Here is a 26,613-nt window from a genome sequence, read left to right on the forward strand (position 1 = left end):
CAGATCTAATAGCGGACTTTGTCTTATACTCCAAATGCCTAAAGGATATAAATAAGGAAATGCATTTTAATCAGCATTAACTGCTAAATAAGTGCTGGAAAGTAGAAGTAATATTGTCTGACAGTTTCTTTTTGAAGTGACACATCTATCTCTTTGGAAAGAAGTCCTGGAAATGATTAAATTCTGGTAAATAAGAACCACCCACCTCTATGTGAAACAGGTGAAGCTTGATTTCTAAAGTGAGTAATTTGAGGTGTTTAACATAACAAGTAAATTGGGTGGGGAGAGTCAGCTGTTATCACCTCCTACTCGTTTCTATTTTTAAAGGATGGCCAAATTCAGACTAGTGAGAAAAGCAGCTCTATACTTTCATAGAAACCTGTAAGGGAGATGCCATTCTGTCCATGCACCATTTATTTCTTCAGTAGAAAAAGCATTTAACAGAAAAAAAAAAAAGGCAATATATATTCATCCAGGTACATGTAAGTCTTACTTTTTTTGCTTTTTTTTTTTTCTTTTTGCGGTACGCGGGCCTCTCACTGTTGTGGTCTCTCCCGTTGCAGAGCACAGGCTCCAGACGCGCAGGCTCAGCGGCCATGGCTCACGGGCCCAGCCGCTCCGCGGGCGGCACGTGGGATCTTCCCGGACCGGGGCACGAACCCGTGTCCCCTGCATCGGCAGGCGGACTCTCAGCCACTGCGCCACCAGGGAAGCCCGTAAGTCTTATTATAGTGTGATAATTGTTAAACCGAATCCTTATCTAGAAAGATGCAGTTCAAAGAATTCTGTCTATTCTCCAGGGGAAGTCATACCATTGACTAGTAGCGTTATTTGATAGCTTTTTTTCTCCTCTGTCCTTCTGAGACCTCTACCCCACTCCTTGTTCCTTTGAATTGCTATCATCACCATATGATCACCACGTTGTGATACAAAGTGGTCCACAGAACTGACTGGACTAGACTAAAAATGTTCAAAATAGCAAGTGACAGGGAGCAGAAATGCCTATCAGAATGGGACATGGATTATATTTATATTTGCACAGAATGCCTCCAAATTAAATCAATAAAGAATTGTGAATCGTCTGGGTGAGTTACCATGGAACTGAGTTATAGTATGAAATCTTAGGCAGCTATTTAAAAAGTTAAGAAAAATCCATATGTATTCACCTGGAAGAATATTCCTAACATAGCCTTAACTGAAAAAAAAAAGTTGTAGAACCAATATGTAGCATAATTTTTAGTTGTTTTTTTTTTAAAAAAATGTTTGGGCTATAGCTATATCTTTTTAGAAAACATTATAGAAGGTAATAATGACTGGAGGGAGACATTGTGCTTGCCCTCAAGAAGTTTTTGTCTAGTGAGGGAGATAAGACCTGTATGTAAATCAGATTATGATACTAAGGTAGATAGTGAGAGGTGTCTTAAAAGAGAGGCCCAGATAAGGTGCCAAGACAATCCAGAGAAGTAACTGGATTAATTCTGAGAGACTCAAGCACTGTTCATGCTTGAGACAGTGTTTTAACTGGACGTAGAAGGTGTGTGTGTGTGTGGGGGGGGGGGTGATAAGTGGGGACATTCAGAATCTACTTTAAAAAGCTTGCCTCTATTTCAGTGTAGTGTATATATGGAGAGAGATGCATATATTTAGTATACATTACAACTTATTAATAAATGTACATTCGAATAACATATAGAAACTTAGAGGGACTGAAAACTTCATCGTAGGATGTTTAATAGCATCCCTGGCCTCTTTCCACGACATCTTAGTAGCATCCTCCCAGTATGATTACCAAAAATGTCTCTAGACATTGCCAAATGTCTCCTGGGGGAAAATAGCCCCTTAGCCCTTAAGAACTACATATGAGCTACATATATATGTATGTATTCTCCTCTGCAGATGGATAAAAGTTCTAAACTTCATGACCTGGATTTTTTTTTTTTTTTTTTTTGGCTGCACAGCATGTGGGATCTTAATTCCCCAACCAGGGATCGAACCCGTGTCCCCTGCATTGAAAGCACAGTCTTAAGCAATGGATGGCCAGGGAAGTCCTTGGATTTCTTTTTAGGTCCTTTCTTCAAGGGTTCTTAACCTTAATAATGGTCAAGTAAGCTTTGGAAGATCTGTTGAAAGCTGTTGACTCATTCATGCTTCAGAAAAACACACACAATGCTCACCACACCGTGTTGAATACAGTTTCAGGGAATTTACACTAGGGTTCTCCTGTGAGGATTCTGTTTCCTGTTGCTTATAGAATGGTCATTGTCTGCATTTTCCAGCTGGGTAACTGAAGGCTGGTGTCCAGAAGGTCCATATTTTAGAGCCTCTTCTGCGTTTACTGATAATCAGGAGAGAATCTTCCTGTTTACCAAACTCTCCTTCCCTTCATCTTAACCCGTTAGCCGGTTTTAGCAAGATTCATCCCAGCAGAAGACAGAACACTGATTAGGTGGGATACATCAGACTCCCCACTCACTCTCTTCTAATCTTGATTCCTGTTTAGTCCAGTTTATTCCTTCCTTGACTGTTCAGATGAACGAACGAGAAGAAACATCAAAAGAACCAGAGTCAGTCAGGTAAGAAAAGGGGCCACCTGGGCACTTGATTTTGATTGTGAAGTGAAATACACACAGACAGAAAAGTTCGTGTCTAAGATTTATGAATAAATTACGAACTCTCTATGACCACCACCCACTGGGTACTTCTAAAGAAAGACTTTCTAGAAATCCAAAGCCTTATTAAATGCAAAACTGGCCACTGCTCCTTTCCCCCTCTCCACCTGGTGTGAGAGCCGCATGCCAGACCTTGGAGCTTCCGGATTCATGCAACCTAGGGGTCAAGGTCAGCGTTCCCCGCAATAGCTGACCTCTTCTTCCACGCTGGGCTCTGCTCTCCGTAACAAATTCCCCAGGGGCTGTTTCGCCCCTGACTTCGTAACCCACGTTAGTAATTAGGGCGCAAGTGAGGATTCGGGTGGCCCCTGGGTGACAGCCAGTAAGATTCTTAGCCTTCCTGGTTCGGGAAAGGGAAAGAATTCGGGAGGGGTAGGATTTTTTTTTTTTTTCCCGGTAGGATAGGTGGGGAAAAGACCGCTGCCTGTGTGTCCCTCTTTTGGACTAAGGTGTCTCTGTTGCTCCGTAAATAAAACGTCTCACTGCCTTCTGCGAGCGCTATAAAGGCGGCGGAACGGCTGTCCCGGGGGCATTCCGGGCCGGACTTGAGCTGGAGCAGGTGAGATCGTCGCTGAAGATGCAGCGCACCCCACCCCGCCCTGGCTTAACTCCCAGGGAGGCATCGCTGGTTGGGGATGGGACTAGTGGGGGGGTGGGGGTGGAATAGAGCCGCCGGGCAGGGGACAGTACAGCCTTCTTTCTGAGAAGCTGACTGCGAGAAGGAAGCTAGGAAAACAGGCCGAGGGGTGAGACCTGCTCCACCCGCCCAAAGTTCTGTCCCCGGGAGAGCGCGCCCGGCTGCAGGAATTTGCCTGCAACGCGCGTGCAGCCTCGGGACCCGGGGAGCGTGGCCTGAGGGTTCCACTCCCGGCCCCGGGGGTTGTGCTTCTTTCCCAGGGCGCGCCTGGCGGTGCGCCCTGGGTCGGGTGCGGGGAGAGAGGGACTTTCACATGGTCCCCCTTCCTGCCCCCTGCGCGCCGCGGGCCCCAGCCCGGGTTTGGGGAGATTTCAGGACGCGGACAGCGCCCTGGCTGCCCATCTGAGGGGACTGGGTCGGGCTCCCGCCGCCCGCCAGCGCCGGGCTCACCCTCCTATTAGAGTCCGGTTGCGCCGGGCGGCAGGTGCAGGCTCGGGACCCAGAGGTCCTCAGGGCCCCCTGCAGGCTGGAGGTGTGCGCCCGGGGGTGGCAGGCCCGGGCGCAGAGGGCGGCAGCGCGCGGACCAGGATCTCGGGGATCGGCTGCAACAGGTGGGGCTGGCCGGGTGCGGCTGACGGGCGGTCTTCACCTCCTCTTCTCTTCCCTCGTTCCATCTCCTCCCTCCTTGTTGTCCTCCGTCTCGCAGGTCATGGCAGCGCCGGGCGGCAGGTTGGAGCCGCCGCCGCTCCCCGAGTACAGCTGCAGTTACGTGGTGTCGCGGCCGGTCTACAGCGAGCTCGCCTTCCAGCAGCAGTACGAGCGGCGCCTGCAGGAGCGCAAGACGCTGCGGGAGAGCCTGGCCAAGGGCTGCAGGTAGCAGCCGCGGCGGGCGGGGCGCGGGGCTCAGTGAAGCCGGGAATCCGGGCGCGCCGACCCGCGGGCGTGCCCCGCGGCGGAGTGTGGGATGCCGCGCCGCCCTGCAGAGTCGACCGGGCTTCGGTCAGCTCATGGACTCTGGCCTTCCCGGTGGGAGAGTGGCTCTATCATTCTCGGCCCGAATCGACCCTAGTCTCGGAAACTCATCTTTGGAGAGGGTGTGTTCGGGGAGCCGCATCTCCTTTTCCACTCTTGAGGGCACCTGGAGTGCGCCTTGGGGTACAGAGGGTCCGTACGGCCTTCTCGTGAAGGCTAGGCTGAGGAGAGAGGGAGAGCAAGGTGCTCGATTACAGAGAGGTGATGGGTAGCCCGTCACCTGACCAAGAATCCTTGAAAGCCCCAAACTCATCTAGGACGGATGCCACTCAGAGACAAGAAGTGAAGGCGAGAACACGGAGCGCGTTGTGCTCCAAGCTGTCCACTGTCAGGCAGTAGGGCCCCCCCGAGAAGAACCTCCTTCAGTCTCTAACCCAAACGGGACACCCGTAAGTAGATATGACAAACAAAAAGGGAACTATCAGCTGCTGCTAGATTTTCTTTCTGTTTAAAAACCTTTTATTACAAAACATTTCATACACATTCAAAAGTAGGCATAGTAGTGTAATGAACCCCCTCCCATGTTTTTAGCCATCACTCAGCTTCAAAGATGATCACCTCAAAGTTAATCTTGTTTCACCACATACTTGCCCCCCGCTCGACTTTTTTTGTTAACCTAAGTCCCATATGGTGTTTCTTTTTGTCTTTTTGTTTTTTATTTTGTCTGTATATATCTTTAGGGACTTTTAAAAAATACAACCACAATTCCATTATCGTACACAAAAATTAAAAAATTCCTTAATATAAAAAATTAAGTCAAAAATTTCAAATTGTCTCATAAATATAATTTTAAAAATAATTTATTTGAATCAGGAGTCAAATAGTGTTCACCTACTTTTAATATGTTTCTTCTTTTACCTATAGGTTGTTGAATTTTAAAAACTAGATAGCAAGGTGCAGCAAGATATAGATTCATCATGTTAAAGAGTTGTAAAAACTGGCTCCAAGGCTCCTATAGCCAAAATATACAGAGCTTGTTTATGTTTCTTGAAAGAAAAAGAGAAGAAGAAGAAAGTGCCTGGGTTAGAAGTCCAAAAATTAATCTCCATTTAAAGACTCCACATTGATCAATCTGGGGCTGGACCAGAAAATGGGTTCTTGTTCAGGGATATTTTCTCAGAGGATTAAGTAGGTGGGAGAGAGGGGAGGGAACACTTAATCCCGTGTTTTCTAGTACAGTGCATTTAAAAGGGTAAATAGAGTTCTTGGCAAAGACATGGTAAGCACTTCACTGTTAGTATTTTCCATGCAATTCCTATCCTTTTTTCTAAATAGTTAGCAACATTAGCAGAGTTCAGTTCAAAACTTGGTGATTTGCAGTGGGCTGTGACGGAGATTGGATTGGAAGTCCAGTTTTCTTGCCTTTTGACAGTTGTTCAAGAAAGAGAATCCTTGGTGTGCTGAAGACTCTCCTGCCCATCTTGGACTGGCTCCCCAAATACCGGATCAAGGAATGGCTGCTTAGTGATACCATTTCGGGAGTCAGTACTGGGCTAGTGGGGACACTGCAAGGTAAGATGGTGGTGAACTAGCTCCCGAGTGATGGAGAACTGCAGTCTCCAGCAGCCGTTCCTAACTCTCCTCTCGATCCCCTGGGTCTGCAACAAAGGCTTGCTCACCCTTCACAGCCCTCATCTTTCCTCCAGAGTCTGCCCCTTAGTGGTGAGATTCCCCTCTTTCTCCTCTTCCTTGGAGGTCTCTTCCAGGGAAGCCCTGCTGCTTCTTTAGCTCCATGGCTCCAACTACAGCCCTATCACCTAAGCAGCAGCTTCCCAATTTTCACTGATCAGAACTCACAGTAAGAAGTCTGTATTACATCATGATCTATACACACATAGCTCAAGTTTTGTGAAATAATATTTACCCTCACTACAGGTGATACACTCTGATATTTTCTATTCTGTCCTATTCTATTCTGCTTATGTTTTTAAAATGATGATTGTAGCCCGTTAAATTATTTTACATTGCATACATGGTCTCGACCTGCAGTTTGAAACTGACTTAAGGGAGAGGGAAGGACGTATTTTTAGCCTGGACTACACGTAAGTGGCTTTTTCTCCCCTTACCTCCCCCTCCCCTTTTTAAATCCATCCCCGTATTTTAATCGTCTGGCAAAATGTCCCAACACAGGACATTTTTTAAACTGCCTTTATGCCACATTTCCATGAACATCTCGGAAATCTATTGCATAGCTGGTAAATAGCAGTATGGGCATTCTCCTTTGTCCTCCACCCCCATCATCTTGTTTCTGCCCTCGCCTCAACTCTACAAAGCTTCTGGACCATGAAAAGAGAAATCTCATTTATTTATTATCCTTTTATGGAGTATCTAGTAAGTGCCAGGCACTAGGTATTCTGACATGAATAAGATGCACCACCTACTTTCAGGGAGCTCAGAGTCCGATGAGGAGATAGATAACAATTCAATGGAAGGACCAACCGTAGCAGGGGTAACATTGCTTGGGAAGGGAGTGCACACAGGGCACTCAACCCAGCCTTCGGAGACTGGGAATGGCTTCCTAGAGGAGCAGTCATCAGAGCTGTTTCCCTGAAGGTTAAGTCTCAGTTTGCCAAGTGATGTGTGTGGAGAGATGGCTTGGAAATGAACTATTTCAGAAGTTAGTAATAGTGGTGGAGCAATGCCATGAGCCAATATTTGCCTACAGAGCTCTCAGGATTATTCCGGGCAGGCCAGGGAGATTCCCACAGAGAAGGAAGATGTTCTGTGGCCCCAGTGCAGAGCCATAGCCTGGTCAACCATGTTTTCAATCACAAAGGTGGATGGGGCCGTGCAGTTCATACCTTAAATGATGCCAAGTGCTGTGTACACAGTGGACTCTAATAGCTGTGACGTGGCAACGCCCTGTGGCTCCTCGGGGACAGGAACTATCTAATTCATATTTGTTTAGTCAGTGCCTAGCATGAGACTGGCACCAAATAGGTGGCCTTGTCAACATTTACTAAAGAGGACTGAATTGCATTCCTGATAATGAATCATCTTTCTGTATGACAAATGCTGTTTCAAGCTGTGTCCCCCAAGTGTTCATAGACAAGTATCTTATAAGAATTAACTTCAGTTTTAGTTTCATTTATTAAGCATCCTGTCCAAGGTCATGGAGCTGCTGGTAAGTGGTGGAGCTGGGATTTGAACCCAGAGTCTAATTCCTAGGATCTTAATTTATAAACGATGCAGTTCCTCACTTTATGACTGATACGCTTTCCAGAAACATTATCTCTATGAAGTTATCTTTGTAAGGTGAATTTCTGGGAGGTTAACCTGGTTCGTTCATATGTTCATTCATCATTCATCATCATTCATTCATCTAATAACATATGTAGGCCAGCCATGGGGATTCAGTGGTTTACTGACAGGCATGGGTGGGTACTGACCTCACAGAGCTCATTTTAAGTGGGAGACAGAGGAATTAAATAAATTAGCAGATAAATGGAAAAATAATTACATGTTGTGATATCTATTATGGTGGATTAAATAGGCTTGAATAGGGATTAATTTGGGGATGGAGTGTTTATTTTAGTTAGAAAGGTCAAGGAAGGCTTCCTGAGGGGGTGAAATTTAATCAGGGTCAGGAGGATGGGAAGGAGACAGCCCTGTAAGGAGCAGAAAGAAGGGTGTACCAGGCAAAGGTGCAAAGTCCCTGAGGTCAAAAAGAGCATAGTATTTTCAAGGGAGGAACGGGAAGAATTCCAGTGTGGGTGGAGGAGGGGGAGGGCTGGGGGGAGTGAACAGGAGGAGATAAGGTTAGACGGGGCCAGGATTAAGATGCGTAAATGAGTCACTCTCTGGGGGCCTTCTTCAATAATGCGCCCCAGGCACTTCACTTGCTTGCTTGCCTCTCCCAAGTCCCAGCCCTGAGGATAGATGGTTCGGCTTGAAGCCAATCAAGCAGGAGATTACAGAGAGCTGCACAGTTCTGAAATAAATATATATATATTGTTTGGCTGCACCCGACCAGGGATTGAACCGGCGCCCCCTGCTTTGCAAGTGAGAAGTCTTAACCACTGTACCACTAGGGAAGTCCCCTGAAATGTATTTTGGAGCAGGAATCACGGGTAATATACTGATGGATTGGGACTGGCTGAGAAGCAGGATTGGGATGGAAAACCAAGCATTTCCTTTTGGACATGCCACATTTGAGAAGCCAGATATGGAGTTGGAGATACTAGAAGTGGGGAGGTCATTGGAGAGGTCTGGGCTAGACATAAAAGTCCAGAAAGCATCACTTTAGAGGTGATATTTAAAGGAGTGGGAATGCCTGAAACTACCTAGGGAGAAAGAGCAGATGAGGAGGAGAACGGGGCTGGAGTACTTAAAGGTCGGGGATATGAGGAGGGGCCACAAAGAAACATGAGGAGGTTGGGCTCAGGAAGTTAGAGAAAAAGAACAATCTGAGGAATGTGGGGTCAGAAGCCAAGAGAGGAGTTGTTTTCTTTTCTTTTCTTTCTTTCTTTTAAAGGATAGAGGGGTCTGTAGTGTGGAATGCTCTTGGTGATGGAACACAGACAATACTTTTAAGAAGGTTTGCTGTGAAGCAGAGTAGAGAAATGGCTGTAACCAGAGGCATCAAAGGCAAAGATAGAGTGATGGGAGGATTTATTTTTCTTTTAATATAGAAGGTACTAGAACACAGATGTGACCCAGTGGACCATGAGATCTGTGGTCCCTGAGGTAGAGGAGAAACAACCACAAGTGACACGAAGGGGCAAGTGTAGATCGGTTCAAGGATAGAAGTGGGAGGGCTGCTCCTTAAAGATAGGTGGGATATTTTTCCTTCATTTTCAAAGGAGAAAAGACAGACAAAACTGTGCAGATGCAGAGAAATTGGAAGTTTTGGTAAAAAGCCAACAGGCATCTCATGGAGTCCATGTTTTGGATGAAGTCTAGGATTCATCTCTAAACAGTGTCTGTATAGAGAAGGGGGATGGAGAGTTTGACAGAAGTAGGGTAAGTCTGAGTAGCTATCTCGGGGTGAGGAAAAGTACACTTCCTGAGGAAATGAAATTGGATAGCCAGGCAGTTTGGAGTTCCCATGTGGGGCTTTCGATCATGAAATTTATGTGAAACTGGCCAGCCCAAATGTAGAGAACTTTAGTTCAGTTATCTAGCTGCTTGAATCCTGGCATGGAATAGGGTGATGCTTGGGTTCAGCCAGACTGGGGCTTTACCAGAGAAGACAGGGGAAGGGGAGAGAGAGAGTGAAGCCAGGAAGTTCAGAGTATTTGTGAAAATTCTATGGACAAGGAGGCAAGTGAAGATGAGAGGCTGCCAAGGATAGTGGATCCATTCATGGATTAGAAGCCTCCTGAGGACAAAGAAATGTTGCAGTAAGGATTCTGGAGTAGGTGAGTGCAGAGGCTAGGTGTCTGTAGGTGGAGAGCAGGAGGCTCAACGTTGAGATCTCAGAGGTGATGCTGCAGTTTCTAGGGATGGCAAGGTCCACGATGTAACCAATATAACCGCTGGCTGGGCAGCTGAAGGGTAGGGAACTCATCGGAGTTACTGAGAAGCCAGAAGTGCTAAGGATCATGAGATCTTTTTTACTTTTATTATTAACAAAAAGTTCCCACTAGACAGCAAGAAATCAAGGCAGCCCTTTTAGTGGTAATTTTAATTGTACCTATGGGGAGCCTGCTCTCTACTTTCTATGAATATATATATATTTTTTTCTTTTTTTTTTTGCGCTACGCGGGCCTCTCACTGTTGTGGCCTCTCCTGTTGCGGAGCACAGGCTCCGGACGCGCAGGCTCAGCGGCCATGGGTCACGGGCCCAGCCGCTCCGCAGCATGTAGGATCTTCCCGGACCGGGGCACGAACCCATATCCCCTGCATCGGCAGGCGGACTCTCAACCACTGCGCCACCAGGGAAGCCCTAGCACCACCTTTATCAATACATGCCACCATCCTACACAGGAAGGGTGCCAACACAAGAGATTCCATAGTTTAAATCAAAGGCTTAGATTTCTTTACAAATTATGTAATTTCAAAATTGTACCAAATTCCCTTGTAATATGATTACAGTATATCTGAATAGCAGTTGTCCTGAAATAGGATACTATGTGAAAACTGAAAAAGCCCCCATTTTCCAGGCCTGTAAGGACTGCAGAGCCCAGTTTAGGCAAGTGGAAGTTTGAGAAAGATTTGAAAAAAATACATAGGAAATAGGTTGTTTTCATTCCTTGCTCCTTCTTTTATTTTTTAATATTAAAAAAAATTTTTTTTTTGCTTTTGTTTTTTTCTCCTTCTTTTCTTGTCTTCCCTCTGTGGCCTCACCTTTCTACTCCATGCTCTTGGGATGACTGTTTATTGCAATTCCTTGTTGTAATTTATATATGAAAACATTTGCATCAGTAATACAGATTCTTCTAGAATGCAAACTCTCTAAGGGCAGAGACTTTGTTTTGTCCACTCCCATATTCACCCAAACCTAGAACAGTGCCTGGCACATGGAGGGTACATAATCAATAGTTGCTGAATGAATGAATGTTTATTGTGGGAAACTAGAAAATACATATAAGGAACATGAAAAAAATACCTCTTCAACAAATGAGAAGTCTCCTCTGATCCTAGCATATAGATAACTCACTAAACCCATATTTTAGTAAATATCCTACTAAACACATAAATGCATATCTACGTAAAGGTATAAAGAAATGTCTGAGAATGACAAGCACTAAATTCAGGATAGTGGTTGATTCCTGAGGGTGGAGGGAGGAAAGATGATGTGAATGAGAAAGAGTATATAGATAGTTTCAACTGTACTGGCATAATTTATTTCTTAAGCTAGAGGGTGGGTACATGAGTGTTTATTATATTATAGTCTTTGCATACCTGAATTCTGTTAAATTTTTTCATATTTTTAAATGCATACGACAAACACGTTTACTTTAACAAAAGTGGAAGTATGCATACTGTTCACCATTTTGTGTGGGTTTTTTTTTTTTTTTTGGCCGCTCCACTCGCTTGTGGGATCTTAGTTCCCTGACCAGGGATTGAACCTGGGCCATGGCAGTGTAAGTGCCAAGTCCTAACCACTGGACCACCAGGGAATTCCCTGATCACTATTTTGCCTTGGTCTTTTTTTTGGTGAGGGCGGGGTACGCGGGCCTCTCACTGTTGTGGCCTCTCCCGTTGCGGAGCACGGGCTCTGGATGCGCAGGCTCAGCGGCCATGGCTCACGGGCCCAGCCGCTCCGCGGCACGTGGGATCTTCCCGGACCGGGGCACGAACCCGTGTCCCCTGCATCGGCAGGCAGATTCTCAACCACTGCGCCACCAGGGAAACCCCCCTGATCACTATTTTGAATCCTGCCTTTTCTCACTTATTTCTTATATGCACTTTATTGTACTAGAGATAGGTAAATTATTAATAGTAAATTATTTCTATGCAGCACATCAACTTCATTCTATAGAATTACAGTATAATTTAGTGAACCACTTCCCTGTTTTGACACATTCATTCAGTAAATAATTTGGGGCACTCAAAGGCCAAGATATTTAGGTTGTTGCCACTTTTTTTTTTTTTTACTGTTATAAATGTAATCCTTTATTAATGACCCAAAGGTCAAAGGGCTTGATTTTCTCTCACTGTGAGTGAGTAAAATGTAGAGAGGTAATATAGAGTAAGATGTGCTGACTACCTAAGAAGTATTTAATAAAAAAAAAAAAAAAACCCACAGGAGAAGGAAAGTGCTATGGACTAAATGTTTGTGTTCCTCCAAAATTCTTATCTTGAAGCCTTAATCCCCAGTGTGATAATATTTGGAGGTGGGAGCCTGTGGGAAGTAATCAGGTAGAGTCCCCTTATAAAAAGAGGAAGAGCCCAGAGCTCACTTTCTCTGTGCCATGTGAGGCTACAACAAGAAGGCAGCCATCTGCAAACCAGAAAGAGGGCCCTCACCAGACACTGAAACTGCTGGTACTTTGATCCTGAAGCTCTCAGTCTTCAGAACTGTGAGAAATAGATGTTTGTTGTTTAAGGCAAACAAACAAACAAACAAAAAGCCAACACATTACTGTCTTCCACTGCCATGTACACAGAAACGTTGAGATTTCTCCATACAGCGTGACATTCATGGACCCAGAAGCCACTTGGGATAGCCTAGCGAAGATGTTGATCTCCTAGTGGAGAGCCTATGCTATGTACAAAGGTCGGATTTTTTTCTTTGTTTGGATCTAACTTCTGTTCCCCCACAAGAAAGGAGAAAGGGCAGGGCAACAATGACTGTGTTCCTCACAACACTGGAACACTGAATTCAGACAAACCCAGCCTGAGCCTTTGAACTGAACTGATCAAGTTTTTAATCAACAACTGACTTGACTTTCTTTCTCCACTCACCTGATGATTGAACTACTGATCAGTTGAGTCAGCTCCTTTGAGCAGGTGATACGTGAGCTGCGATCATTATCCCAGCTGATTTGAATCTTGTTGTGCATCCTAGTGTAGTAAGGGAATCAGTCAGAACGAGCTGTAAGTTGAAGAGATCTATGAAAAGGCCTTTCTCTGTACAGTAGACATAAAGCATAACTTTTGTTTCTGAATTTGATCATTTTGGATGTACTTTCAGGCATGGCGTATGCTCTGCTAGCTGCTGTTCCTGTTGGATATGGTCTCTACTCTGCTTTTTTTCCTATCCTGACATACTTTATCTTCGGAACATCAAGACACATCTCAGTTGGTAATTATAAGCATATACAATTCTATTTGTTCACATTTAACGTGTGTGGGCTGTATTATGTGTGTTCTGCTTCCATATCTTTGTTAATGTTTTCTAGGGAGATAGGGCATCAGTGCTTTACCTGCTTTTCCTATTCAATGATGCAATTGTTCTTAAGTGTAAAGTGTAAGCTTTACACTTAATCCCCTTTTTTTTAGTGAAGAAGAGAAAATTGAAAGATTGTTAAAAAATTGTAGCCTACCTTCAAATCTTAGCACGTTTTGCTTTTCAAAAATGTAATACATTTGACTTTATATTTAGAAAGTGTTCTAAAATTTAAAATGACAAGGGAAAAAAAATCTTCAAGAGGTCTTCGAACCTGCTGTTTTACTAGATTAACTTAGCTTTTACTAAATTATGTTCATCAAATACATATTTATTGTCGTATTAAAGAGCATACTTATTTTAAGTCACTAATATTGGAAGACTGGCAAAATTGTGCCAAAACAATTTAGAAACTGAGCTTGGCTGTCCTTCTTGGTATGGCCCAAAATAGATTTATTTCCTGAACTTCCTAAAATTTGAATTTTCTTCTGCTAAAATGTTCTAGTAAATGAGTGTTTTAATGCTATTTTGCAACATTGACATTTACACTTGAGATAACTTTTCGCCTACATCCATCTGCTGGCTAGACATGTCTACCTGGGCAATCCTTTTGGAACAAATGCAGCCATCTACTACTATATCCCCAACCCATATCCTTATCCTTCGTGTTATTTCCCCCAGTGTCTGGCATATTGCCTTGTCTATAAAAGGAGATCAGAATAAGGTTATTGACTAAAATAACTTTCTCACCTGGGAGAGTAGATCACTATCAAATGCATGACGAGGTGAGGAACACAGAAGCTGATTTTTTTCTCTTTGGTGTTCTATACATTTAGACACTCCCGGTTACTGGATTTTGGTACTGAGCCCTCCCAGCTGTTAAAGCCTTCCATGATCAAAGGATAGGATCATCATCATCATGGATAAAAACATCAGTAGTGAATGGAGCAGCTGCTGAAAGAAAAGTACTTTTGAAACGTAGAATCTTACAGACTGGCATTTGATATGAAAAAATTTGTCTTGGAAAGAGAAAAAGAGAAACTCTATACTCCCTTTGCTATTTCTTTAACCTAATTTTGATCAGGTGATATTGATCAAGGTCCTGATCTCCACAGAGATCAGGACGTTGGATGCTCTAGGAAATGAACTTACATGGAATAAAAATAAGATGGAACAAGTAATGACTCAGCTAGTATGCCATTTCTGCCAGGAAAGCTTTCTTGACAACTCCTGCCTCCGTCCCCCCTGTCCTCACCCATATACATGAAGATCACACACAGATAGGTTAGACACCCTTCCTGTGTATTTACAAAGCAGCCTGAAAGCTGTATTACAATGACCTACCTACATGTCTCTCTTGCTCATTTCTCGGTCATGAATGCATTGAAGCGTCTACTTTTTAGCTATTTTTGTGAACAAACAGTATTTTCCCAGTCACAGCTAACTCACACATCTTTCTAATCCTATGTAGACATGTTGAGCCTAAACATTTGCAATTAATAATAATAATTTTTAAAAGTTTTAAATGGAGGTACAGTTGATTTACAAGTGATTAATAATTATTAGTTGATAAGATACTTTTTTTCCCCAGGACCTTTCCCAGTGGTCAGTTTAATGGTGGGATCTGTTGTTCTGAGCATGGCCCCCGACGAACACTTTCTCGTGTCCAGCAGTAATGGAACTACACTGAATATCACCATGATAGACTCTGCAGCTAGAGATGCAGCAAGAGTATTGATTGCGAGCACCCTTACTCTTTTGGTTGGAATCATACAGGTAATGGGCTTACAAGGAATATATAGATTGGCATGATTTGTATTTGAAAGAATTAACTGTAAAGCATGTGGAACTTAAAGATTCATTTAAAAGCAAAACAAATCAATTTACCGACCACTCAAAGTTATTTTTTAAGTTACATTGTTTTAGGTCATATGCTAAAGTAGTCAGCAAGCCCCCACTTATTAAGGCTTACTTAATCATCAAAGTCAGAGACAGAAAAAAAAAAAAAAAGGCAGAAGAACATGTGTGATTCAAATGAGAATAAGAGAAGGGAAATGTGCCAGAACCCATAAAGAGAAAAAAATGTCCTGGTGAGCAGAGCCATGGAAACTGCAAGTCACAGAAATAAGCTACATGAATTTTTCTTTTCTTATTACATATCTAGAAATACTTTAAGGTTCGTACTATACATGGTTTTCGAATTTTAGAGTGGTGGAGTAGAGAGGGCATTAAGAAATTCAGATTTCTTTCCTACAAGTATTTTTGTGTTATCGGCAGGCTCCCAGAGTTTTAATTGGTGTTAAGTTTAATTCATTAATAGTTCAAAAGGGTTGATCCTTCTCCCAGGCAAACATTTAATTTTTCCTTCCTTCTTCTTGTTCTAGTTGATATTTGGAGGTTTGCAGATTGGATTCATAGTGAGGTACCTGGCGGATCCTTTGGTTGGTGGATTCACAACAGCTGCTGCCTTCCAAGTGTTGGTCTCACAGCTAAAGATTGTCCTCAATGTTTCAACCAAAAACTATAATGGAATTCTCTCCATTATCTATGTAAGTGCTGCTTCTTAATCCAGGGATGGCTCACTTTTCCTCTTGAACTTGAGTCTGGAGAGTGTACGTTCCAGACGTACACTGAAAACATACTTCTCTGAAAGAAGTAGTAGAATCAGGGGTAACATTGAAAAAGGCAGATTTTGCAAAACACTCTTCTCAGTTGGTCAAAATGGTTTCAGAAGTATCACTGCTCTTAAAAATAATAACGAAAACAAAGTGCTACAGTGAAGACTGGCCTGGGAGGCAGCAGACTTGAACCCCATTCTCATTTTGCTTCTGCTAAGCTAAGTGACCTTGGACACATGGTGAAGGACAGTGGCTGAAAGCTCAGTTTGGATGAACAGGATTCATATCCTGACCCTATTATTTATTATTTGCACTATTACATGAGCAAATCACCATGCCTCAGCTTCCTTCCCCGCAAAATGGAGTTGGTAGTATATATATCTACCAATTAAGTTAAATAAGGACATATGAGAAGCACTTGGCCTAGGGGCTGGCATATAACAAGTACTCAAAAAAAGAAAGAGTGTTATTTTGAAATTATTATTTCATATCTCAAGTCTTCTTTTCTGTTTTATTTATAAAGTGAAATGATTGGAGATGTATCTCTAAAGCGCTTTTTAACTGTGAGAGTCCATAAAATGCATAATGTAAATGTCTCAGCAATTATAGACGAAGAGGAACATTAGATTCAGAGATGATTCAACATGCAAAAGAGATGCAAAAGAAGGATGTAGATCACACTAATTAAATTTGAAAAAGTTCTTGGATCTAAATGTATGTTCTATATAAAGCATGTTATCAATGCTTGAAAAATGGTGGTAATAGTAACATGATGTCACCCTAGCTTGGTGAGAATGATACAAGGCAAATACAATGTGCCAGCGTTAAGAACGAGTTTGAGTCCTTTAATGACCCATGTATTAGCTTCTAAAGTGATGTAAGGCCATGCATACATATCTAAAAATTAGTGAGGTGGACAGGAATTTGCTCAGGTTCACAGCAGTGCCATAATCCCACATTACTCTGTCTATTCAACAGACATACCTAGAGCCTATTCCAGGCCAGATACTGTGCTCAGCAGTGGGACTAGGTAGAGGAGGCAGTTTAACATAGTGATTAAGATCATACACTTTGAACTTCCATAGACTTGAGTTGGAGTCTTGGTTCCACCACCTATGACCTATGTGATTCTGGGCATGTCGTATTTAACTTTTCTAAACCTCAGTGTTCTCAGCTGTAAAATGGGAGTAATGAGAGTAGCTGCTTGTTAGCATTCTGAGGATTAAAAATGAAAATTTGTGTAAAGCACTTAGTACAATACCAGGGTCATAGTAAGAATTCAGTTCATTAATTATTCTTATTTTCTTTTTTTTTTTTCATTATTCTTATTTTCATTATCATGATGATCAGACCTCATGGAACTTGCTGTTCACTTCCCAAGGACCCAGCCTATTAGCAGCTGTTTTTTCATTCATCATTATTTCTGTCATTGTTGATTTTTTTTCCTACCAAGACCTCGGTTTGCTTTGAGACCTTCTGACTGTCTTTTTCTGAGAGGCTGTCTCACTTTTGCAGTCCCTACACACCATATTATTTTTTTTGCTTTCCTACTTTCTCTATCAACTGTTCATTCATTTCTTCCTTCATTGTCATCCATTCATCTTTTCAATAAGTATTTATTGAAACCTGCCACGTGCCAGGAACTGTTCACTCCCTGTACAAACCCCCTTACTCCTGAATCCACCAAGACACCCTGACTGAGTGTGCTCGCCTCCTCGTGTGAACATCGCTAGGCCTGAACCCTCACAGATCACAGGAGGCCTAGGCCGATGGGTGACCTGGGTCCCTGGCTGCTGCTGGACTTCTGCAGACAGGGGACAGAAATAGTCCTTCTGGTCTCCTAGGACTATGTTTAAGATGAAGCTTGCTGCAAATAACCCCACTTTCAACAGAGACCAAAGTAACCAGGAAACACTAGAACAAGGTCAAAAATAGTTTTTAAACTATTATGTGACTTAGGTCCTGTTGAACATTATTCTTGAAGCCTCAGGTTAGAACGTGTTACAGAATTCTGCAAGCAATTCCTCCCAGGCCAGCCAAGTTGGATAAAGATACTTCAATCATTCTTGTGTGAGGATGAATATAAGCTTGCTCCTCTGGGAAAAAAAAAAAAAAAAGAATCAGCAGGTCTGGAAATAATTGTATAAGGGTTGAATGAGCCACTCAGTACCTGAACAGAGAATTCTGCTTATGATATTACCAGTTGCGATTATTCATGAAAGAATCCTTCAACACATGCAGGGCAGCTGTGGATTCCTCCAGGAAAGACTGTAAGATTGTTGTAAGATGCTGTCCCTGGAATGTAGTTAACATCCCTTTTGTTATAAGCTTGTGCTCTGGATGGCCTGCCTGCTCCTCCCTCCAAAAAAAAAAGGAAATAATGAATACAAGTAATAGGAGGAGGAAATATTGGGAAAGAAAGAAAAATAGAAACTTGTTTACAAATGCCAGAGATGCTGGTTACAAGAGGCAGAGAGGAAAATTGGCAGAATTCAGAACTAGTAATACTCAAGCTACCAGGTAACTACTCAATCATGTAAGTAAATCACACAGTCCCTTTCTAAGTAGTTATGTTTTCCTACCATTCACTCTGAATGGTTTGTCCCAATAGACAAGGGAAGCCTTTCTGCTTGCTGAGTAAATTGACATCACCTCCCCATTTCTTCCCCTAATGAGAAGGAAGACCACATGGAAAAGTTCTGCCCAGATGGTGAGAGTTTTGAAAGCTACCACTAAGCTCGATCAGATTCATTGCTTCGAATCTATTTCAGTATGTAAAAATGAAACCATTATAAAAGGAAAGTAACATTTTAAGGGTTGATCTTATATATGCAACAGAAGTTCTGGTAGGAGGAAATGCCTGACAGCAAGGGCTGATTATGAGGGATTTTTTTATATTCATAGAAATAAGATGAATTAAAATAAATTTGGCACCAAAAGTTAACCAGTGAATTTCCTCATATGTAATATCAGGTATAATTTTTAACTTAAGGCTTCATATACCCAGAAGGAAGAAATTCTGTAAATGAAATGGTTCTAAAATTCTCCAAGCATGGTAGGAGATATAGTAAAATATTACCCATTCTGAAAAGTTTCATTATCTTGATTTGAACTGGTCAGAATACTAAGCTGATATGGAATCAGAAGTATATCCATATTTTAAACACATTTTAGTAAGTATTTTAATAGTAAACTAAATTAGAATTACTTTACAGTGCTTTCGTAAAGTCTCATTTCTATATCGTCGAGTACAATCTGACTACTTCAGTTTATACGCGTGAATTTTATTTCCACATAGATTAAGCTTTCTATTGTAGAACTTTTCATAAGAGATTCCGAATAAAATCAACTATGCTCCAATATAAAATAAAAATTAAAAAAAAAGATTCTGAATAACTACTCAGTATAGGCAATTAATATATTCATATGCCTTGTTTGATGCAATTGTGTAATATAAACTGATTTTGGTTTTTGCAACTCATATTACATTTTTAATATACCACGGGTGCTCTTTCTTCAAAGGTCTAAGTGACCCTCATAGATTACATGGCAATCCTGTAGTGATCACTTTTGTAAGGTGAAAGTTTTTCGGATTGGGGTAGGTATTCTGATTGTTCTTACGTTTGAGTATTTCCATCTTGCATTGAGAGTAAACCTTTATGGTATAGACAATTAATTGAAGTATTATATCTAGCTCATGAATTAATCTGGGTCATCATCAGAAAATTGATTATGTAAACGGCCAGACAGCAATACCTTCAAGACTGAGTTGTGTAGGGCTGTTTACTGCTATGGAAAATGCCTTAAATTCTTAAGTTATTGTGTCCGCTTGTGGTAGTGGGTTTTTTTTTCCTTTTTCACCCTGCTATCACTTGCGTCATCTTGTTACTATCAATGTATCTGCCTCTAGCAATTTTTACTGACTCTGGAAAGCAGACAAAGTAAATGTGTTAGTATTGTGTTTAAAGCAAGGGCAAAAATAGTCAGTGAAAGTTCAAGAGGCTTCCTACAAGTCAGATTCTCGAACTCTTGTTCGGGTGCTTGGTGGCATGTATTTTGCTTGCACAGTGGCTTCTCCTCTCATTCCCTTTTTTTTTTTTTTTTTTTTTTTGCGGTATGCGGGCCTCTCACTGTTGTGGCCTCTCCCGTTGCGGAGCACAGGCTCCGGACGCGCAGGCTCAGCGGCCATGGCTCACGGGCCCAGCCGCTCCGCGGCATGTGGGATCTTCCCGGACCAGGGCACGAACCCGTGACCCCTGCATCGGCAGGCAGGCTCTCAACCACTGCACCACCAGGGAAGCCCTCCCTTTACTCTTGAATGTTTTCCAAAGAGGTGGAGGCTGCTGGCAAAATGCCTTCTACATTACTCAGTGAGCACTATGCATAACTGTTACCAGATTGTTGTTATAATCATTTTAAGTAATATTTTATCTTCATATAAAAGTATATCTATATGAGGACTCATTCAAAGAAAGGTAACCTTCACTGAGAGATTAGTCGTCTGGAAGAATTGAGGCATACCTTCTAAAGTCATGCCTTCTACAGGACTGAAGTTCCTATAACAAAGATATTAGTGTTCTCCTCCGGATTCTTCCTTGCTAATCTCCCTTGATTCCCAGAAACCTCCTATTTACAAAACAAAACTAGTTTTTCTTGAGCTGTCTTGTCTGTCCACTTGGAAAGAGTTCATTTTATTTAAGTCACCTTAGTTCAAGTTTGAACTAAGTACCAAATTAATTTCCCAAAATTTATACTTGACCTATATATCAATTCAATAGCTTTTCTTTGCCATAAAGAATGGATCAGTACGTATGTATCATACGTACTTCATATGTATGTATCATACATATGAAGAATTTTAGGGATTTTTATTCACATTCAGGTTTAGTGAAGAGCTTTACCCAAAATATTGGTTAACTGGGACTTTTGGTTTATCAGTTTTTAATCTCAATAATACATATCAACATGGTGAAAATTAGGTCACTTAATAGCACCTGTAAAACCACTTAAGGTATAAACTTTTAAAGCTTTTCTGCAAGCAAAAGACAGTATATAATGATATATTTTCTTTTAAAAGATCTCATTCTTATTGTAAAAAATACAGGTAAGCAAAAATAAGAAAGCAGAAATCACCAATACTTTTACCACTTCAAGTTAACCATCATTAATTATGTGGTATATATATTGCAATGATTGAATGTCAGTGGTCTGTATATTAACCAACACATTTTTATAATTTTACATGAAATTCTTAAGTGTTTTTTGATGATGATATGATTTTTCATACAGGAAGTTTATAAAAAAATTTTTTTTTACAGACTCTAATTGAGATTTTTCAAAATATTGGTAACACTAATCTTGCTGATTTCATTGCTGGATTACTCACCATTACCATCTGTATGGCAGTTAAGGAATTAAATGATCGATTTAAACACAAAATCCCAGTCCCTATTCCTATAGAAGTGATTGTGGTAAGTAGAAAGTGTAATTAGAAAATTCAGCATTAATTAGTTTAATAAGAAAGGAATTGTTAAAACAAATGGACTTTCTTTTAACCTCTTTTGTTTTATTTCAGACAATAATAGCTACTGCCATTTCATATGGAGTTGACCTGGAAAAAAACTATAACGCTGGCATTGTTAAGTCCATCCCAAGTGGGTGAGTATGGAGTTCCTCTTAGGCAATACTAATATATTGTCAGTACTTTCTGTTTAAATGAAACTTAAGCTTCATTTCATTGGTCTTATTTGTGTGTGATCTTAAAGAAATATCCATTTGTGCAAACTATCAGGTAAACAGTATGTGTGTAGATAAAGATCAAGCCATTTGTTTAAAAGCAACCGGCATATGCTCTCTCTTTTTCTTTATGTTCTTTTTTTTTTTTTTTTTTTTTTTTTTTGTGGTACATGGGCCTCTCACTGTCGTGGCCTCTCCTGTCGCGGAGCACAGGCTCCGGACGCACCGGCTCAGCGGCCATGGCCCACAGGCCCAGCCGCTCCGCGGCATGTGGGATCTTCCCGGACCGGGGCACGAACCTGCGTCCCCTGCATCGGCAGGCGGATTCTCAACCACTGCGCCACCAGGGAAGCCCTCTCATGCTCTTAATAGAAACTCCTCAGGCCAGCTCAGTCCCGGGGCTTATTCCACAGGGAATTGCTGCCTTGCCATTGGGTTAATCTTATGATTTCTTCTAATCTGTTCAAAAAAAAAAAAAAAAACAAGAAAAAGAAAAATTACAGCTGGCTACATGGGGCTTAACTTACACATCATTCTTTCCGGTGTTTCTCAAACTCACTTTTTTTTAAGAATCACATGAGGCCCTTGTTAACACAGATTCCTAGTTCCAACCCTGAACCTATGGAATCAGGCTTTCCAGAGGAGGGGCCTGGGAATTAATATTTTTCAAACGGGCTTCAAGTGATTCTAATGCTCAGGTAAGTTTGGGAAACTTTACCTTAGAGGATCAACATTTTGATAGTGAATCCTAATGCTGGTATAAATTTAGTGATACAAAGATGGTGTGGCTATTTGAGTTATGGCGTTTTCACCCTAACGGTTAGATTATTTGAGTAGTTATAAACAGCTATATAAAAAATATATTGCAGGGCTTCCCTGGTGGCGCAGTGGTTGAGAATCTGCCTGCCGATGCAGGGGACACGGGTTTGTGCCCCGGTCCGGGAGGATCCCACATGCCGCGGAGCGGCTGGGCCCGTGAGCCATGGCCGCTGAGCCTGCGCGTCCGGAGCCTGTGCTCTGCAACGGGAGAGGCCACAACAGTGAGAGGCCCGCGTACTGAAAAAAAAAAAAAAAAAAAAAAATATATATATATATATCCCTGTGGTCAGGCTTCCTAGGGTGTAACTCTTAGAGGAGATCCATAGCAAATGCCCTGTCCCATAAGTCCATGTTCCGTTAATAGATTTAGGGAACTCATTTTTGCTGTCCTAAGTCATCAGTCTCCAGCCTTTTTGGCATCAGGGACCGGTGTCATGAAAGGCATTTTTTGCCCGGACTGGGGTGGGGGTCCGGCGGGGCAGGGGATGGCGCAGGCGGTAATACAAGCGACGGGGAGTAGTAGATAAAGCTTCGCTTGCCCACCGCCGCTCACCTCTGTGCACAGGTACCAGTCCATGGCCCGGGGCATGGGGACCCCCGCCCTCAGCGATCCTTTCCGACCCTATCCAGAGCTTTCCTGGCTGCTCTCCTGCTGAGAATGGATCTCTAGCCTCTTGCTCTTGGGTTAGTGGAGTTGCATCCTCTGACAGACCACCTGGTGTGATTGGTCAGCTGACCTAACCTGCCTGGCCCCCAGGACTCAAAGCTCCTCCCCAAGGGCAGTGATCCCATTTGTCTTGTGCAACTTTTTGGTAGCACTGAAACAAGTCTAATAACGTTAACAAACCTGAAAAAGAAAGGGTGCTGTGGAGAGATTGGAAAAGGGCAAGGAAAGGAGAGAGAGGTGAGTAGGACGAAAGGAAGAGGAACAAAGAGAAACACTGTGCTACCCACCTCTTCATCCCCTCCCCACGTCAGTCCCCCAGTAAGGGAGTAAAAGCACGGCCGCCGGTGGCGGCAGCTTCCTTTTGTCCCATCGAGGGCCAATGCCATGGGTCAGTATCGCTCTGGCCAATGACACTGTCCCCCAAACTGGGACCACTTGCCCTACTTCCCTACTCCCTTGCTTGGCCATGTATACAATTTCTGCAAGTCTGGTCAGCTTCTGAGTGTCCCGCTAGGATTCACCTAAACGAGGAGCCCTCATTCTCTCACTGACCCTTTTTCTTTTTTGTTGTTGTCTTTTGTTTTTTAATTTTTACTTTTTTGGCCGCGCTGCACGGTATGTGGGATCTTAGTTCCCAGACCAGGGATCGAACCCGCGCCCCCTGCATGGGAAGCCTGGAGTCCTAACAACTGGACTGCCGGGGAAGTCTCATCGCTAACCTTTTTCTTAACCAGCAGGCTCTAAGAGGGTCAGTCAGATCTTGTGACCCAGGAAATCATCTAATATCTAACGTTCATACCTGGACCTACTAAATGACCTTGAGCAGATCATTTCACTTTTCTGGGCCTCAGTTCTGGTATCAATGAAAAGAGAGGGAGATTCAACAATTTCTAGGATATTAGATTAGGATATTAATTTGGATAATATTAGGATATTAGCTGGCTCTAGATTTCTATTGTTTTCTATAAGAATCTTATTTCTACTTTACTACTTCCCTCTAATTATAGGCAGAAAAAAAATATAGTTTCCTATTAAAGGAACTTCAGGTGTGAGGTAGGTCAGGGAGATTGCCTTTTGTTTTCGTTTTTTGGCCAGGGACCTCTGGAATTGCACCCTACGGATAGTAATCAAGATATAGGTACAAGAAAGGAATCCACCCCCACCCCCCCGATTTTCATATCTGGGGACGATTGCAGGCTTATACACTTGTAGATTTATTTCTTTATACAGTTGGTAGAGTAGCTCTGGTTTTGTCAAACAGTTAACTGTTTGATCCCGCAGCTGTTGGGATGTCTTAATCATTATGACTATGGAGCATTATGATAATTACATACATTTAATCTTTTTTGGACTCAAGAAGATTTTAAATATCGTGGCTCTTAGAATGGATTTTCCACTTAGCTCTTTTAGCATCTTACATTCTTTGTCTCTTTAATAGACCTGACCTCGCCTTGTACAGGGTAAATCTCATTTTATGGCTAGGATATCTTTTAAATTCAAAGACCTTTAAGATGAAATTGTGTAAGGAGAAACACTAATGTGTGAAATGGCACAGCATGGGATTGTATGGTATTAAAAAATCAGTAATGACAGGCTTGTTCTTGTCAGAGCGTAGATAAGGCAGCATCTGTAGGCTCTCAAATAGGGGACAAAGGAATCAGCCAGTGAGATAGCACCAACTTCTGATTGAAACCTGTAAAAGCAGGTACTACCACTTATGCATCTCACGTACCTCTTGCCCTTTTGGATCAAGTCCTTTCATTTCTGACTTGTGGCTGGGTTGATTGAGCATTTGGTGAGGTGGGGGAAGAGCATTATGGTCAAATTTTCACAGCAGTTTTCATTTAAAAACTCACTAGGTTTTTGCCTCCGGCGATTCCATCTGTGAGTTTGTTTTCTGAGATGTTGACTGCATCATTTTCCATCTCTGTGGTCGCTTATGCCATTGCAGTGTCTGTAGGAAAAGTATACGCCATCAAGTATGATTACACCATCGATGGGAACCAGGTATGGTCACTCTTTTGCTGAACTGGTTTTGTAGGGCTGAAAATAAGAAGAAAACTTAAATGGGAAAGATTTTTGTTGACTGCTAAAGAAGGAATTGGTTTCTTCCACCCACCTTTATTGAGTTGGTTTCTCTCCTGTGTGTGCTAATTTGAAATTATTTTGAAATATGCATGTTGTATCACTTAATTTTTAAAATATATTTTACTGTTTCTTTATCCATATTTTATTATATGTCTCTGAAAGATAAGCATGTAAAAAGCAATCATGATACATCATCATATCTAAAAAACTAGCTGTAATTCCCTAATACCATCTAATATCCAGTCAGTTTTCAGGTATAACCACAGTATCATTATCACAACTAAAAAAATTAACAATAATCCCTTGATAATATCAACTATCTAGTCAGTTTTCAGATTATCTTAAAAAGATTTTTTAAACAGTTGATTTGTCTGGTTAAGTATCCAAACAAGCTCCATGTGTAGTATTAGCTTGATACATCTCTTTTTTGTTTTACATTTTTTAACAAATTATTTTTTTAATTGGGGTATAGTTGATGTACTATATTATATGTTTCAGGTGTACAACATAGTGATTCACAAGCCTTAGAGGTTATACTCCATTTATAGTTCTTAGAAAATATTGGCTACATTCCCTGTGCTGTATGCATCACTTTACTTTTTTTAAAAAGTTAATTTTTATTTGAGTATAGTTGCTTTACAATGTTGTGTTAGTTTCTACTGTACAGCAAAGTGAATCAGCTATACGTATACATATATCCCCTCATTTTGGGATTTCCTTCCCATTTAGGTCACCACAGAGCATTAAGTAGAGTTTCCTGTGCTATACAGTAGGTTCTCATTAGTTGTCTATTTTACACATAGTATCAATAGTGTATATGCATCACTTTATTTTTTAAGAAATAAGTTGAAGTAATCCTAATTTTTAAAAAGTTAATTCAGTTAGGTCATAAGTAACATTTAAGCCTAACATATTAGATTGGAATAAGAATTCTTCATGTCATCTAATATCACCTGGTAATTGTTTTTTTAAGGACAGCTATAATACGGCAAAACAGTGCAACAAACACCAAGGATAATAGTTGCGACCGTGTCAAATTGAGGTGGTTTACTGTGCAATTACAGGTTTCCCCTGCTACCCCAAAGTAGAGCGTTCCTATGAAAACTTTCTTAAGCAGAAATGGCAGTAGAGTGAAGAAGCAGTTACCTTAGGACACATCCTGCAAACAGACGCACAAAATCCATTTAGATGAAGCACAGGTGCTCACCAACACAGTTCAAAGCGATGGCGGCTCGATGCTGAGATGCGGAGTGTAGTTCCTGGGGGAGGAGCTTGGTGGTGCCACCCTCCCTACTTGGGGGGCATGCTGCCTCTATAAGGGCTCGCTACAGAACAGATGCTTTTCGCCCTTTTTTGTAAAAGTGAAAAGCCCCTTGGGATTTCTTACAGTTAGCCAAAACAGGTACTAACGTAGGTCTTTCGTAAAAGCCAAGTGGCGTAAAGTGAACTTTTGAAAAGCAGGGGATACCTGTACTAGATACAGGACGTTTTTTTGTAGCATCTGATACATTTACCAGGTGAGCTGACTTTCCACTGCTTGCAAATCTGCAAGTATGGTTGGTTTCTGAAAA

General features: G+C 41.9%; 1 protein-coding gene and 1 non-coding gene across 2 annotated transcripts in view; one reads left to right on the forward strand and one right to left on the reverse strand.

Moving 5' to 3' along the window:
- The first annotated feature begins 566 nt into the window (after positions 1–566).
- Positions 567–26,613, forward strand: part of SLC26A4 (solute carrier family 26 member 4) — a 53,564-nt gene continuing 27,517 nt past the window's right edge. Inside the window, exons 1-10 of the mRNA XM_067042842.1 lie at positions 567–716; positions 2,501–2,573; positions 4,013–4,179; positions 5,711–5,850; positions 12,920–13,030; positions 14,706–14,890; positions 15,499–15,663; positions 21,051–21,203; positions 21,308–21,390; positions 24,814–24,961. Of these exons, the coding sequence (XP_066898943.1) occupies positions 4,016–4,179; positions 5,711–5,850; positions 12,920–13,030; positions 14,706–14,890; positions 15,499–15,663; positions 21,051–21,203; positions 21,308–21,390; positions 24,814–24,961 (1,149 nt within the window). The 5' untranslated portion in view covers positions 567–716; positions 2,501–2,573; positions 4,013–4,015. The remainder of the gene's footprint in view (positions 717–2,500; positions 2,574–4,012; positions 4,180–5,710; positions 5,851–12,919; positions 13,031–14,705; positions 14,891–15,498; positions 15,664–21,050; positions 21,204–21,307; positions 21,391–24,813; positions 24,962–26,613) is intronic.
- On the reverse strand, positions 11,331–11,402 carry TRNAV-UAC (transfer RNA valine (anticodon UAC)). Its single transcript has one exon. It is a non-coding gene; the product is annotated as a tRNA-Val (tRNA).

The sequence above is a fragment of the Kogia breviceps genome, chromosome 9 (assembly GCF_026419965.1).
Source record: "Kogia breviceps isolate mKogBre1 chromosome 9, mKogBre1 haplotype 1, whole genome shotgun sequence".
In the NCBI taxonomy this organism is placed as follows: domain Eukaryota; kingdom Metazoa; phylum Chordata; class Mammalia; order Artiodactyla; family Physeteridae; genus Kogia; species Kogia breviceps.